This window comes from Perca fluviatilis, chromosome 17 (genome assembly GCF_010015445.1).
Source record: "Perca fluviatilis chromosome 17, GENO_Pfluv_1.0, whole genome shotgun sequence".
NCBI classification, from domain to species: Eukaryota; Metazoa; Chordata; class Actinopteri; order Perciformes; family Percidae; genus Perca; species Perca fluviatilis.
The window spans coordinates 5473422-5485320 of record NC_053128.1 but is presented as its reverse complement, the minus strand read 5'-3'; the positions used below and the strand labels follow the sequence as shown (position 1 = coordinate 5485320).

Below are 11899 nucleotides of genomic sequence, written 5' to 3'. Positions count from 1 at the left end.
GGTGTGTCCAACGTTTTGGCCTGTACTGTATATTTGTAAATCTCCTATTTTTGTGGATACTTTTGAGACTGATTTTCCGTGTTCTTGTGTCAAGTGACAATCCCAGCGTTCTCCAGTAGATGGTGGTAATGCAACACTTATGGATGCCAAACGCTGTTAAACTACATTAAGATGATGAAGCAGCCTTGTCAGATGTGTCAGAGATGCGTTATTATGGATCCCCACGTAACTTCTAGGCAAGTCCCGCCCTACGAAGCAGCCTGTTATTTATCACTGTAAATCATTCGGTGATCTCAGACGATATTACTGTGTTTTAGCGGGCCCAGTTGTAAAGCTCAGTTAGCTGTACAGCTGTCTAGAAAACCATCAAAGTAGTGTATCCCCTGTCGTAAAACTGGCCTCCTCCGTAAGTCCCGGAGGCGGTTTTTGTCCCTTGCATATCATCTTCACATGTTCCACGAAGTAAACCGAAACAAACTTATTCGAAAAATTTATTTTAAAATGTATTTATTAAAAACAATATTTTGTTGTGTTGTTAACATTGACTGTATGACTCTGTAGTTACATTATGAGTTTAATGCTACGTCAACCCCAAAATATCAACAAAACAGCAAAATGTAAACCAATAAATATAAGTAAAACCAACCTATTTTATGCAGTAAAAAGTTAAGTGGTCATCTGAACATCTGAAGAAAAAGAGCAGAAACCACGTTAAGCAAGTCGTTGCACAATTTAGATACTTGCAGCTGTGACTTTGGCTTCCATTTACACAATAAGACAACCATTTGAAATGTGCTGACCTCTTTCTGCTAGTTTTTTTTTATCTGATAAGCCTAAATCTGATAAACAACCCGGATCAGAAAAGACAGAAGTACCAAAAAGTTTATCAACACCCTCGATTTGCACTTCCCTTTGTTTGTACAACATGTTCTTCTGGTCAAAAAAGGAACCTGCCGTTTGTCGGACGAGTCAGATGAAAACATGGATATCGGTTTCATCTCTTTACCACTTCCTTCTTGTATCTTGTTAGCTAGCAAGCTAGTCACCAAATGTCTCCTTTATACATTTCTATTTCTACACCTGTTCAAAAAACAAGATAACATTCTTACTTTAGATAGGGCTATGCTAACTGTTTCTTATATTTATTATCCTTCTTGCCTGACTTTGGGGGAAGAAATGCAACCAAATGTCACTTTTATTACAAAATACATTCTGGCTCTGGTTTATTCATCATAAAGCAATACATGCTAATACTCTTTTCACTAATTTTACATTTCAGACTTTTAGCTGCCTCTCTGGGGTAGCATACAGTGAGGAGGTGGCAGTCCGATGCCTTGCCTAAAGACACTGACAGTAATGTTGGCTGTTGCAGGGCGGGATTACTAGATTGCTGGTTACTAGGCGGGATGTTAATCACCTTGCACCTGGATGGTGTCAGTTATCCAACAGAATAATTTCACAAAAACTCAGGAACCAAAACTCATTTTACCCATCTGTTTTTGACCAGCAGAAGAGAACAATAATGGCTAGAAAAACATTACATTATTAATAATTTGTTTGTTTTTGGTTTGAACAAAAATAGCATAATGTAAAAAAAATTACTAAAAAATCTGAAGCCCCAGCTCAGTTTCTTCCACTTGGCCTAACTGCTATGAAAATATCTCTCACTATATAAACCGGTATAGTTCATCTTTCTGTACAGGTATTTCTTCACACAGCATGATGTGTTGTCTGTGTATGTTGGCACTGAGGCAAGTGTGTATGTTACAGACGGACACTCTGGGCTGTTAGTCGTCGACGAACGTCAGCCGACCCGGCCCCTCATTCTTCATCCATCGGCGGTACCTCTTCATCCTCGGGTCAGTTGCCATCTTCACCTTCATCTCTTCCTCCTGTTCTTTTCTGTACACCTGACAGACACACATCAGGAACAATTACTTTGGCAAACTCTACAATTTACAGTGCTGCAGCTGCGGCTGGAAAACTCTTTCAGCTAACAGTTCAGTTCTAGCTCACATGGTCAATTTAGTACAATGTACATTTCCAGACCACCAATGCAATCAGTACAACAGTCATCTCATACTCTGCGGCTCTTAGTTTGTCTTTTTAACAAATACTGTTTTAATTTAAATAAGCTACGGTCAATAAAAATAAAAACTTCCCTAACAGACATGGATAGTATTTGTCATTGAGCTGTTGAGAAAGACCTGTATCATCTACACGAAGGATTTCATTGGCTGAGATTGAAACAAATGGCAAACAGAGGTGACAGGACATACTGTAGACGCGCAGCTGTTTCACACTGGGGGATGCAACAAAACAAGGGGTGCCTGGCATTGGTTTGGTAATGCTTATCATTTTTTTGTTTTAAGTTCTTAGGTTTGGCTGAAGTTATTAAAGCTGCACTCATCAATACTTATATTAGCCAAGCTAAACTAAAATCAGCATGTTAGCGTGGTCATTGAATGGATCACATCCTCGTCATCCTCTAAAAGTAGTCCTCAATACATCCCCTGCTAAAAAAAAACTTTGACTGTTTATAGGATGAGGCAGTGGATGGAGGAAAAAGGGAGGACACACTAAAAAAAAAAAAGTATTGGAAAGAATAAAGTAAAGAGGGAAGAATGGAAAACCCATAAGGATGAATCAAAAATCGGAAGGAGGGATGGTAGAGAGGAGAAAAGATAAATAAAAGGAAGAGGTCTAAAATATAGATGAAGGGAGAAGGGATGCAAAGAATTCTACAAAGAGAATTTTAAGTGACAAACCTCGTAGTTTTCTTTGATCCAGAGCTGTTTTTCCAGGAAGGACTGTCTGGTGTTTTCATCCAGACTGTCAAACTGAGACTGAGACATCTTCATGTTTCTCCTGACAGTAAAAACACAGTCTGCTGTGAGATAACCTGACACTGAGAGGAGGCTGAGGGATAAATGCGTATAGATTCATTTATCCAGGTAGTACAACACTTTACTGTCTTTATATATATATATATATATATATATATATATATATATATATATATATATATATATATATATATATATATATATATATATATATATATATATATTTTTTTTTTATTATTAAGTAAGTAAAATTTTCTTTAAGAAATTACCTGATGATGTAAAACTTCTCCTCCTCTCCATACTCCTCCCTGCAGATGGTGAAGCGGTAAATCCAGGCGATGTACCAGGTCACATAGTTGGTCAGGTAGTAGGGGAAGAGCACGATCTGGCACAGCAGGATGTCCGACAGGTTGGGCTTCTGGTAGCCTCCTTTTATGTCGATCTTGTTTTTTATGATGTCACGGATCACCTCCTCCTCCTGTTCCCGAATTTCCTCTTTGGAGCGGCGGTTCTTGCCCTTCTCCTTGGTGCGGTTGAGGAGGCCCTGCTGCTTGGCGATCTCCATGGCCTGGATTCGGTACTTGGGGACTGTCACCAGGTAGTTTATGGCCTCGTTGTAGCTGCTGTGCCAGCTGTAGTACTGGAGGAGAGACAGAAAGAAGAGGAAGAGGGCACAGTATTAAGGAATGTAATTTAAAGACATATGATGCAGAGTTATAACAGCTGTGACGCTAAATATGAATGAATAATGCCAGGTTCTGATGCACTGCTAGCAAAGCATGGACTGCATGTGAAAGGACTGCCAGGTAAACATAAAGCAGAGGATGAAGCTACACCAAACACCACAACTACCAAAACAAAGGCAAGAAAAATACGTAGGGGTGATCACAATTCAATCTAAGGAGCCGACTGCCAATCTCCCAGTCAAATCGAATTTGGGCGCTTTTTCGCCCTTTCACAGAGAACCAGCTGATTCCAATTCAGAAAAAGTTTTGGAACCACTGATTTGGGTAATGTTACTGTTTTAGCATAGTTTATTCATATGGGACCACACTCAGGACCCATAACAACTACAATATTTTCCATTCATTCCAACTAATTTTAAACCCTAACCCTCCCCAACAGAAACAATGTGGTCCATCTGTGACAAGCTAGCTATGGAGCCAGGAAATATGGTCAGAGATATGTTTAAACCTTTTGGTAATCTGACCCTGCCGGAGGCTGCAGTCGTACCTGAAAGATGGAGATGGCACAGATGGTGACCAGGATGACGATTCTGACATCCACTTTGGGGGTGAGCTGTCGGCGGTAGTAGGTATAGTAGTGCTGGTAGTACTCCTCAGGATGGTCAAGCATGTAGTCATAGTCCCGTCGAGTGTCCTCATCCTGCACACAGACACTGAGACGTAATTTCTGCTTTTACATGAAGGTGTCTGTTATGACGACCTGCAGGAGGAGCTCAGCCACACCTGATTCCAAAATAATGTTTATATTTTATAATGTTGCTAAAAAAAATTTAAATCTCACTGTTTTTTTTTCTGGTTGGTCTCTTCAGTTTGGATATTTCTGTTAAAGGGTAACAACTGTTTTTTTTCTTCTTTTTTTCAAGCCCTATTTTTCTATGATTTGTGTCTAAGTGACTGATGGGAATAATCTTTAAAATTGCAGCTTGTATTTACCATTTACCTTCACAAAAGTGCTCGTTTTGCCACTGACAGGCTCAGATTAATATTGTAAGAGTCTGACAACATTATAGAAAGGATTTCTAAGGAGGTTGACCTTACTGTTAAAGAGTAAGATCAGTTTTTTAAACCTAAAAACATCTAAAATTGCCTTCACTAAACCCACCAGACTCCATGTAAATAAACAGTAATTTTAGCATCGTAAAATACACTTCATTCAAAGTCGACAGAAACAAAAAACTATGAAAAGCCGTCTTTCGACTTTTCCAAACATTACAACTCTAGTTCTGGTTGAAATAAACATAGAGTTAACCGATTTACAGTACAGGCCAAAAGTTTGGACACACCTTCTCATTTAATGCATTTCCTTTATTTTCATGACTATTTACATTGTAGATTCTCACTGAAGGCATCAAAACTATGAATGAACACATGGAATTATGTACTTAACAAAAAAGTGTGAAATAACTGAAAACATGTCTTATATTCTAGTTTCTTCAAAGTAGCCACCCTTTGCTCTGATTACTGCTTTGTACTCTCTTGGCATTCTCTTGATGAGCTTCAAGAGGTAGTCACCTGAAATGGTTTTCCAACAATCTTGAAGGAGTTCCCAGAGATGCTTAGCACTTGTTGGCCCTTTTGCCTTCCCTCTGCGGTCCAGCTCAACCAAAACCATCTCGATTGGGTTCAGGTCCGGTGACTGTGGAGGGCAGGTCATCTGGCGCAGCACTCCATCCCTCTCCTTCTTGGTCAAATAACGCTTACACAGCCTGGAGGTGTGTTTGGGGTCATTGTCCTGTTGAAAAATAAATGATGGTCCAACTAAACACAAACCGGATGGGATGGCATGTCGCTGCAGGATGCTGTGGTAGCCATGCTGGTTCAGTATGCCTTCAATTTGGAATAAATCCCCAACAGTGTCACCCGCAAAGCACCCCCACACAATCACACACATCCTCCTCCATGCTTCATGGTGGGAACCAGGCATGTAGAATCCATCCGTTCACCTTTTCTGCGTCGCACAAAGACACAGCGGTTGGAACAAATCTGGATCTCAAATTTGGACTCATCAGACCAAAGCAGATTTCCACTGGTCTAATGTCCATTCCTTGTGTTTCTTGGCCCAAACAAATCTCTTTTGCTTGTTGCCTCTCCTTAGCAGTGGTTTCCTAGCAGCTACTTGACCATCAAGGCCTGATTCGTGCAGTCTCCTCTTAACAGTTGTTCTAGAGATGTGTCTGCTGCTAGAACTCTGTGTGGCATTCATCTGGTCTCTAATCTGAGCTGCTGTTAACTTGCGATTTCTGAGGCTGGTGACTCGGATGAACTTATCCTTAGCAGCAGAGGTGACTCTTGGTCTTCCTTTCCTGGGGCGTTCCTTATGCGAGCCAGTTTCGTTGTAGCGCTTGATGGTTTTTGCGACTGCACTTGGGGACACATTCCAAGTTTTCGCAATTTTCCGAACTGACTGACCTTCATTTGTTAAAGTAATGATGGCCACTCGTTTCTCTTTACTTAGCTGATTGGTTCTTGCCATAATATGAATTCTATTCTGTGTATCAACCTGACTTCTGCACAACACAACTGATGGTCCCAACCCCCATTTAATAAAAGGGGAAAAAATCCACTAATTAACCCTGACAAGGCACACCTGTGAAGTGAAAACCATTTCAGGTGACTACCTAATGAAGCTCATTGAGAGAACACCAAGGGTTTGCAGCGCTATCAAAAAAGCAAAGGGTGGCTACTTTGAGGAATCTAAAATATAAGACATGTTTTCAGTTATTTCACACTTTTTTGTTCAGTACATAATTCCATATGTGTTCATTCATAGTTTTGATGCCTTCATTGAGAATGTACAATGTAAATAGTTATGAAAATAAAGAAACCGCATTGAATGAGAAGGTGTGTCCAAACTTTTGGCCTGTACTGTACATGTGAAAATATGTTAGCTCTATACACGATAAAAAGTATTGCTTTTTTCTGGTGGGTTTAGTGCTAGCACTTCCAGAGCTGTTTCTGGTTAAACAGGTCTCGAATAGGTTTTAAAGGTCTATCTCTGAAGGGATGCTTTCCATAATGTTGTTGGACACAGAATATTAATCTGAGCCTGTCAGTGGTAAAACAAGCATTTTTGTGAAGGTAAATACAAGCTAGACAATTGCCCTAATAACTTACATTGTAGCTTGTTTCTCTGCTGCCGACTGCAGCAATCTCGCTTAATACTGGACCAATTTCAAAGATTGTTTAGTAACGCTTTACTTGAAGGTATCTACATAACATAGACATGACACTGTCATGAACAAATGACACTGTCACGACACATGAACCCTAAAGGCCGTTTTATGCTTCTGGGTCGAATCGACGGCGTACCCCCGCAGACCCCTCTGCGTCTACGCCGGACCCTATGCCGTAGCCTGACGCGCACCTCTCGAAAAATGGAACTACACGTCGTGGCGACGCACGTCTCTCGGCTGTGGCTTGGTAGCATTGCATTTCCCCCTACTCATTTCCTGGTTCTCCTTCTCCATAAACGACATGAAATCAAGGAGAGAGTTAACTTTTCCTGCTAAAGATGTCTCACCTTGGTCAGAAAGCACACTATGGCTACGTTCAGACTGCAGGCCAAAGTGGCCCAAATCTAGCCCAGATCTGATTTTTTCAGATCAGATTCAGGCCACTTCCACATGTGGTCCTGAATCCGACCCAGATCTGATTTTTTTCATTGCGACCGCAGTGTGAACAGCCAAGGCGCATTTGATGTGACTTTTACCTCAAAAAACATTGCTGCGCCCACTCTCCCCGCGGGGAGGGGCGGGGCCCCCTGCTTCCAGTGCGGCTGTTAACCGGGGCGGACTGTCCTCATTGTTACCCAACCACGCGTCGCATCGCCAGTGCGGGGATCGGCTCACGTAAAAAGGTGATGTCGGCAACCCCCCGACCCGCCTGTAAAAACGGACCAAGGAGTATAACGCGCTCGCAGGTCGGGGTCGCCCCGTGGTGCAATGAAAGTGAAAGCCGGCGTGCGCCGGCTGAGGTGGGATCCCGGTCCCTCGGGGTCGGGCGCACCACAGGGCCCGAGTTGCCGCACTGCCGGGGAGGTGGAGCGTGTGCGAGGGCGAAGCCAGAGTGGTGGAGGGCCATAGCGGTCCTGACGTGCAAAACAGCCTTAACTGTCTCAGTTTTCAGGTGCAACTATTGCTGAGGAATATCTGCACAAGTAATTATTGTGTCAATGTGTCACTTTCCCATCGGACATAACTTAATCAAACATTTGAGCATGGCATAAAAATGAATCCAACATCTATATTGATGAATATTAAAGTTATTCAGGGAACTTCCACCTCAGAGTGTAACCACATTTTCCTTTTGACTCGTAAATTTCACCTAACCTAAAATTTGTGCTCATTTAACTAAAAATAGGCTACATGTCATGTTTTGTTTGTTGTGTATGAAAATGAGCTTATTGTGTGGAGGCAGTATTGTAAATGTTACAATAAATTAATTAAATTAAACCAACATAATTTTAACCACAAAAAAAAATGAAAGCTGTAGGTGCATTTGTCGTAATGCTATATATAAAAAAAAAATAAATAAATAAAAAGGCTTCACAGAAAAAAGGATATGGATATAAAATGTATTTAAATGAAACAACCTGTGAGAACAATCACTCTTTATAAGGTTGGAAACTGCTGCTTGAAAAATTACTGCAGGGATGATAAAACATGCTGAGCAGGATGTGGAATATTACATAAATCACAACAACAGAATTTATTAAAAGGAACACGCCGACTTATTGGGACATTAGCTTATTCACCGTATCCCCCAGAGTTAGAGAAGTCCATACCCTTCTCATCTCCGTGCGTGTCGTAACTCTGTCACCGCTAGCCTCGCTTAGCACAGATGCTGGAGGTAACCGGCTCCATCTAGCCTACTGCTCCCAATAACTGACAAAATAACGCCCACATTTTCTCGCAGCACCTGAGAAGCCCTGTGGTTAGGAGCGGAGAGTTCGCCTGGAGTTCGCTCTGAGTTGGAGTAATATCACTCCGCCCACGTAGCGGAAGTAGCAGTGCTTCGCCTTCTGAGAATATAGTTCCCAGTATGTATACGGTTAAAATATGGCTGTGTCTCATGTGACTGTTATTTGTACACGCTGTGACTATACAAATCACAACATGTAAATAGGAAAATGTTGGCGTTATTTTGTCACTTATTGGGAGCAGTAGGCTAGATGGAGCCGGTTACCTCCAGCATCTGTGCTAACCGAGGCTAGCGATGAGTGTGTCAGACAGAGTTACGACACGCATGGAGATGAGAAGGGTATGTATGGACTTATCTAACTCTGGGGGATACATTGAATAAGCTAAAGTCCCAATAAGTAGGCGTGTTTCTTTAATATATAAGAATACTATAGAAATACAAACTATGAAAGAAAATGATAGCAGGTTGAGAGACACGAAAATAAGACTTACAGGAATATTCCTTGTATCACAAGGAACCGACAGTCACTTCATGGATTACAATAAATAAGCACCATAGGTTGTAAACACATGCTATGAACCCCAATAGGTAATTTTATGAATATTATGACTATTGTAAAATAGCATAGCAGGTAGGCTACTAAGCACTGTAAAGGAAAATTACAGTAACACTTTACAACATTAGCAACACATGTACATTGGTTTTACAGGTAATATGGCCAGTCTCTTATTGTAGGCTACCAAATGGCCAGTAGGTAGGCTATATTGTAAGAAAATTGTAAAGATGTTGTATGAAGTAATTATGAAATAAAATGTATCATGGGATACAAAAAAAGATACAGTATGAGTAATATGCTTAAAGTGATGGTTCGGAGTAATTTCACCCTAGGGTCCTTTGCACCATGACCTCGAGCCAAACACCCCCCCAGAAGCTTTTTTCACCTGGGTCTAACATTGGGAGAGTTAGCGTAGAGTAGCGTTAGCCGCTGAATAGCTTAGCGCAGAGGCTAATGGATCCGAAGTGTCTCTTAACATTACCCCACTAATAATGCCCGAAATGATACCAAAGGTCTACACTAGTGTATATATAGGTTATGCACTCATACAACGATGGATTGTAAAGTTTGTAAGTACACCAGAAGGTTATGTAAATAACACTTGCCTGCTGGCTTCTGCTCTCTGCTGCTGTTGTTGCTGCTGTAAGACGAGTGCTTAGGGACATCTACAAATTACAACACCGAAAAGAGATGCAACAAAAATATTTTTTAATTTAACTTATTTTTTAAAGTAAGTGCTGTAGAATAACTAGCAGGAGACAAGTTATAATTGAGGTAAGTTTGGAGACATTACCTTATTTAATCATTAAATTAATAAATATTTTTGTTGCATCTCTTTTCGGTGTTGTAATTTGTAGATGTCCCTAAGCACTCTTACTGCCCGGTAGTAACAGCAGCAGCAGCAGCAGCAGCGGAGAGCAGAAGCCAGCAGGCAAGTGTTATTTACATAAACTTCTGGTGTGCTTACAAATTTTACAATCCATCGTTTTGTGAGCATAACCTATTTGTAATACTGTAGACTGGTGTAATGTTAAGAAGATTACTTCGATCCATTAGCCCTGCGTAAGCTATTCAGCGAACGCTACTCTACGCTAACGCTCCCAATGTTCGACCCAGGTGAAAAAGCTTCTGAAAGTGTTGACATTATACTCAATCATCATTTAAATAGGGTAGAAAAATGCCACATCAGTCCCCATAGGAGTAACGTTACTACAGTATGGCGAAGGGTAAAGTGGGCAATAGTTCTATAACGTTACTTGTCTCATAAGGCAACATTTCATGAATTGAGGATTATTATAGAGGAGTTATAAGGATGTTATTGGACACAGTATGCAACATAAATATCTTATTAAAGAGATGAGAGATACAAGTGGCTGCTGGATGTATCTTAATGAAAACTTCAGAGACTTCACAGAGTCTTTGACAAAGAGTTCAAATTAATTTCATGTTTATTTGAATAGGGACAGATGCTTAGACAACAAATTTGGACCGACCTTTAACGTCTCATACGCGGTTGCGATAAGCAGGAACTTTTTGTGGGCGGACTCCTGGGTTTCTCCCTCCGAGCCGGGCTCTCCCGGCCTAAACCGGTCCGGATGGTACCGGCGAGCCAGCTGCCGGTAAGCTCGAGCGATTTCCACCTTAGCGGCCTCCCTGGTGACTCCGAGCACATCATAGCAGACCTCGGTGCCGCAGTAAAGGCCCTCCACCAGCGCGCTGACCGCCGGCAGGGAAGACATGGAAAGCAGGAGCAACGCGAGCCGCCACCAAGGCTTCACCGTCCGCAGACACCCAGAAAACCCTCCGGCACCGCTGCGGCACCGTTTCGTGGGCGCAGCCATGTCTACCTGCCGGCCGCTGTTAAAAGCATAGAGCCTGGACAGCTCTGTCGCACGATGCTTACATCATCAGGACGCGCCAGTACGGAAATATGACGAAGCATCTTATGGCGCGTTCATGCCACCTCGGAATAACAGGATTATGTGATATGGATCTCCCTGTGTCTGAAATAAAAGTTTATATTATAGAGTCCAAATATTCATTGACTTCGATTTCAAACACAGGAAAGAAAGGTTTGGAGCCCCTGAACTTACATTTATGGATGTGATATTTAGCGAGTAGAAATAAAAGATTAATAATGAAATATCTTCCTTCCTTATCTGTTTTAAGCTCAACCCCACCAAAGAAAACATCCTTAAAACAAAATGAGAAATGCGTAATATAAATTCAAGGACGTCTGACCAGAATTTTTCTGCGTAGGAACATTTCCAAAATAAATGGGAAATATCTTCATCTGACCTTTTACAGAAAGAGCATTCAGATTCAATATCTGGTTTATACCGCTTAAGCACACACTTTGATGGGTAGAATCTGTGAATTAATTTAAACGTAACTTCTCTCACTTTATTAGTAAGCATATATTTGAAAGGCAAAGACCAAACATTTTTCCAAGGGACATTCTCTAATAAACTGTTCTAATATGGGATTATATAAGGAATAGTAACAATATCTTTTGGGTATAAAGTCCTTGTTTTATTTTTAGTCCGGCGCATCGCAGAAAAGCATAAACTCCCCACAGCAGTATCAGATAAATCCATATTGTGAGTCAGTGGCCATGGGGAATTAACGCCTCCCAGCAGCATTCTGATTCCAGAAGAAATTGCATCAAAGACAATTGCATACTCCTTAACCGAAACAGGAATTTGAAATTTCCACAAAAAATCGGAATAACTGTACAGTCTGCCATTCGTATTAAAGAGTTGGCCAACAAGTAAAATATTATTCCTGTACCGGTTTAAAAAAAATAAAGATTTGTTTTTGAAGAGAATGTC

General features: G+C 41.1%; 1 protein-coding gene across 2 annotated transcripts; it reads right to left on the bottom strand.

The window, feature by feature from the left end:
- Positions 1-820: 820 nt before the first annotated feature.
- Positions 821-10972, bottom strand: dnajc25 (DnaJ (Hsp40) homolog, subfamily C, member 25). 2 transcript variants are annotated; one of them, XM_039780615.1, is made up of 5 exons: positions 10562-10972; positions 4080-4232; positions 3116-3486; positions 2769-2919; positions 821-1910 (listed from the first exon to the last, which is right to left on the bottom strand). In XM_039780615.1, the coding sequence occupies exons 1-5, from the start codon at positions 10907-10909 to the stop codon at positions 1788-1790; spliced, it is 1146 nt and encodes a 381-aa protein (XP_039636549.1). In that variant the 5' UTR covers positions 10910-10972; the 3' UTR covers positions 821-1787. The 2 variants fall into 2 exon arrangements, with proteins under 2 accessions (XP_039636549.1, XP_039636550.1); XM_039780616.1 differs by having other exon boundaries at positions 2769-2868; positions 10562-10971.
- Between the last annotated feature and the right edge of the window lie 927 nt (positions 10973-11899).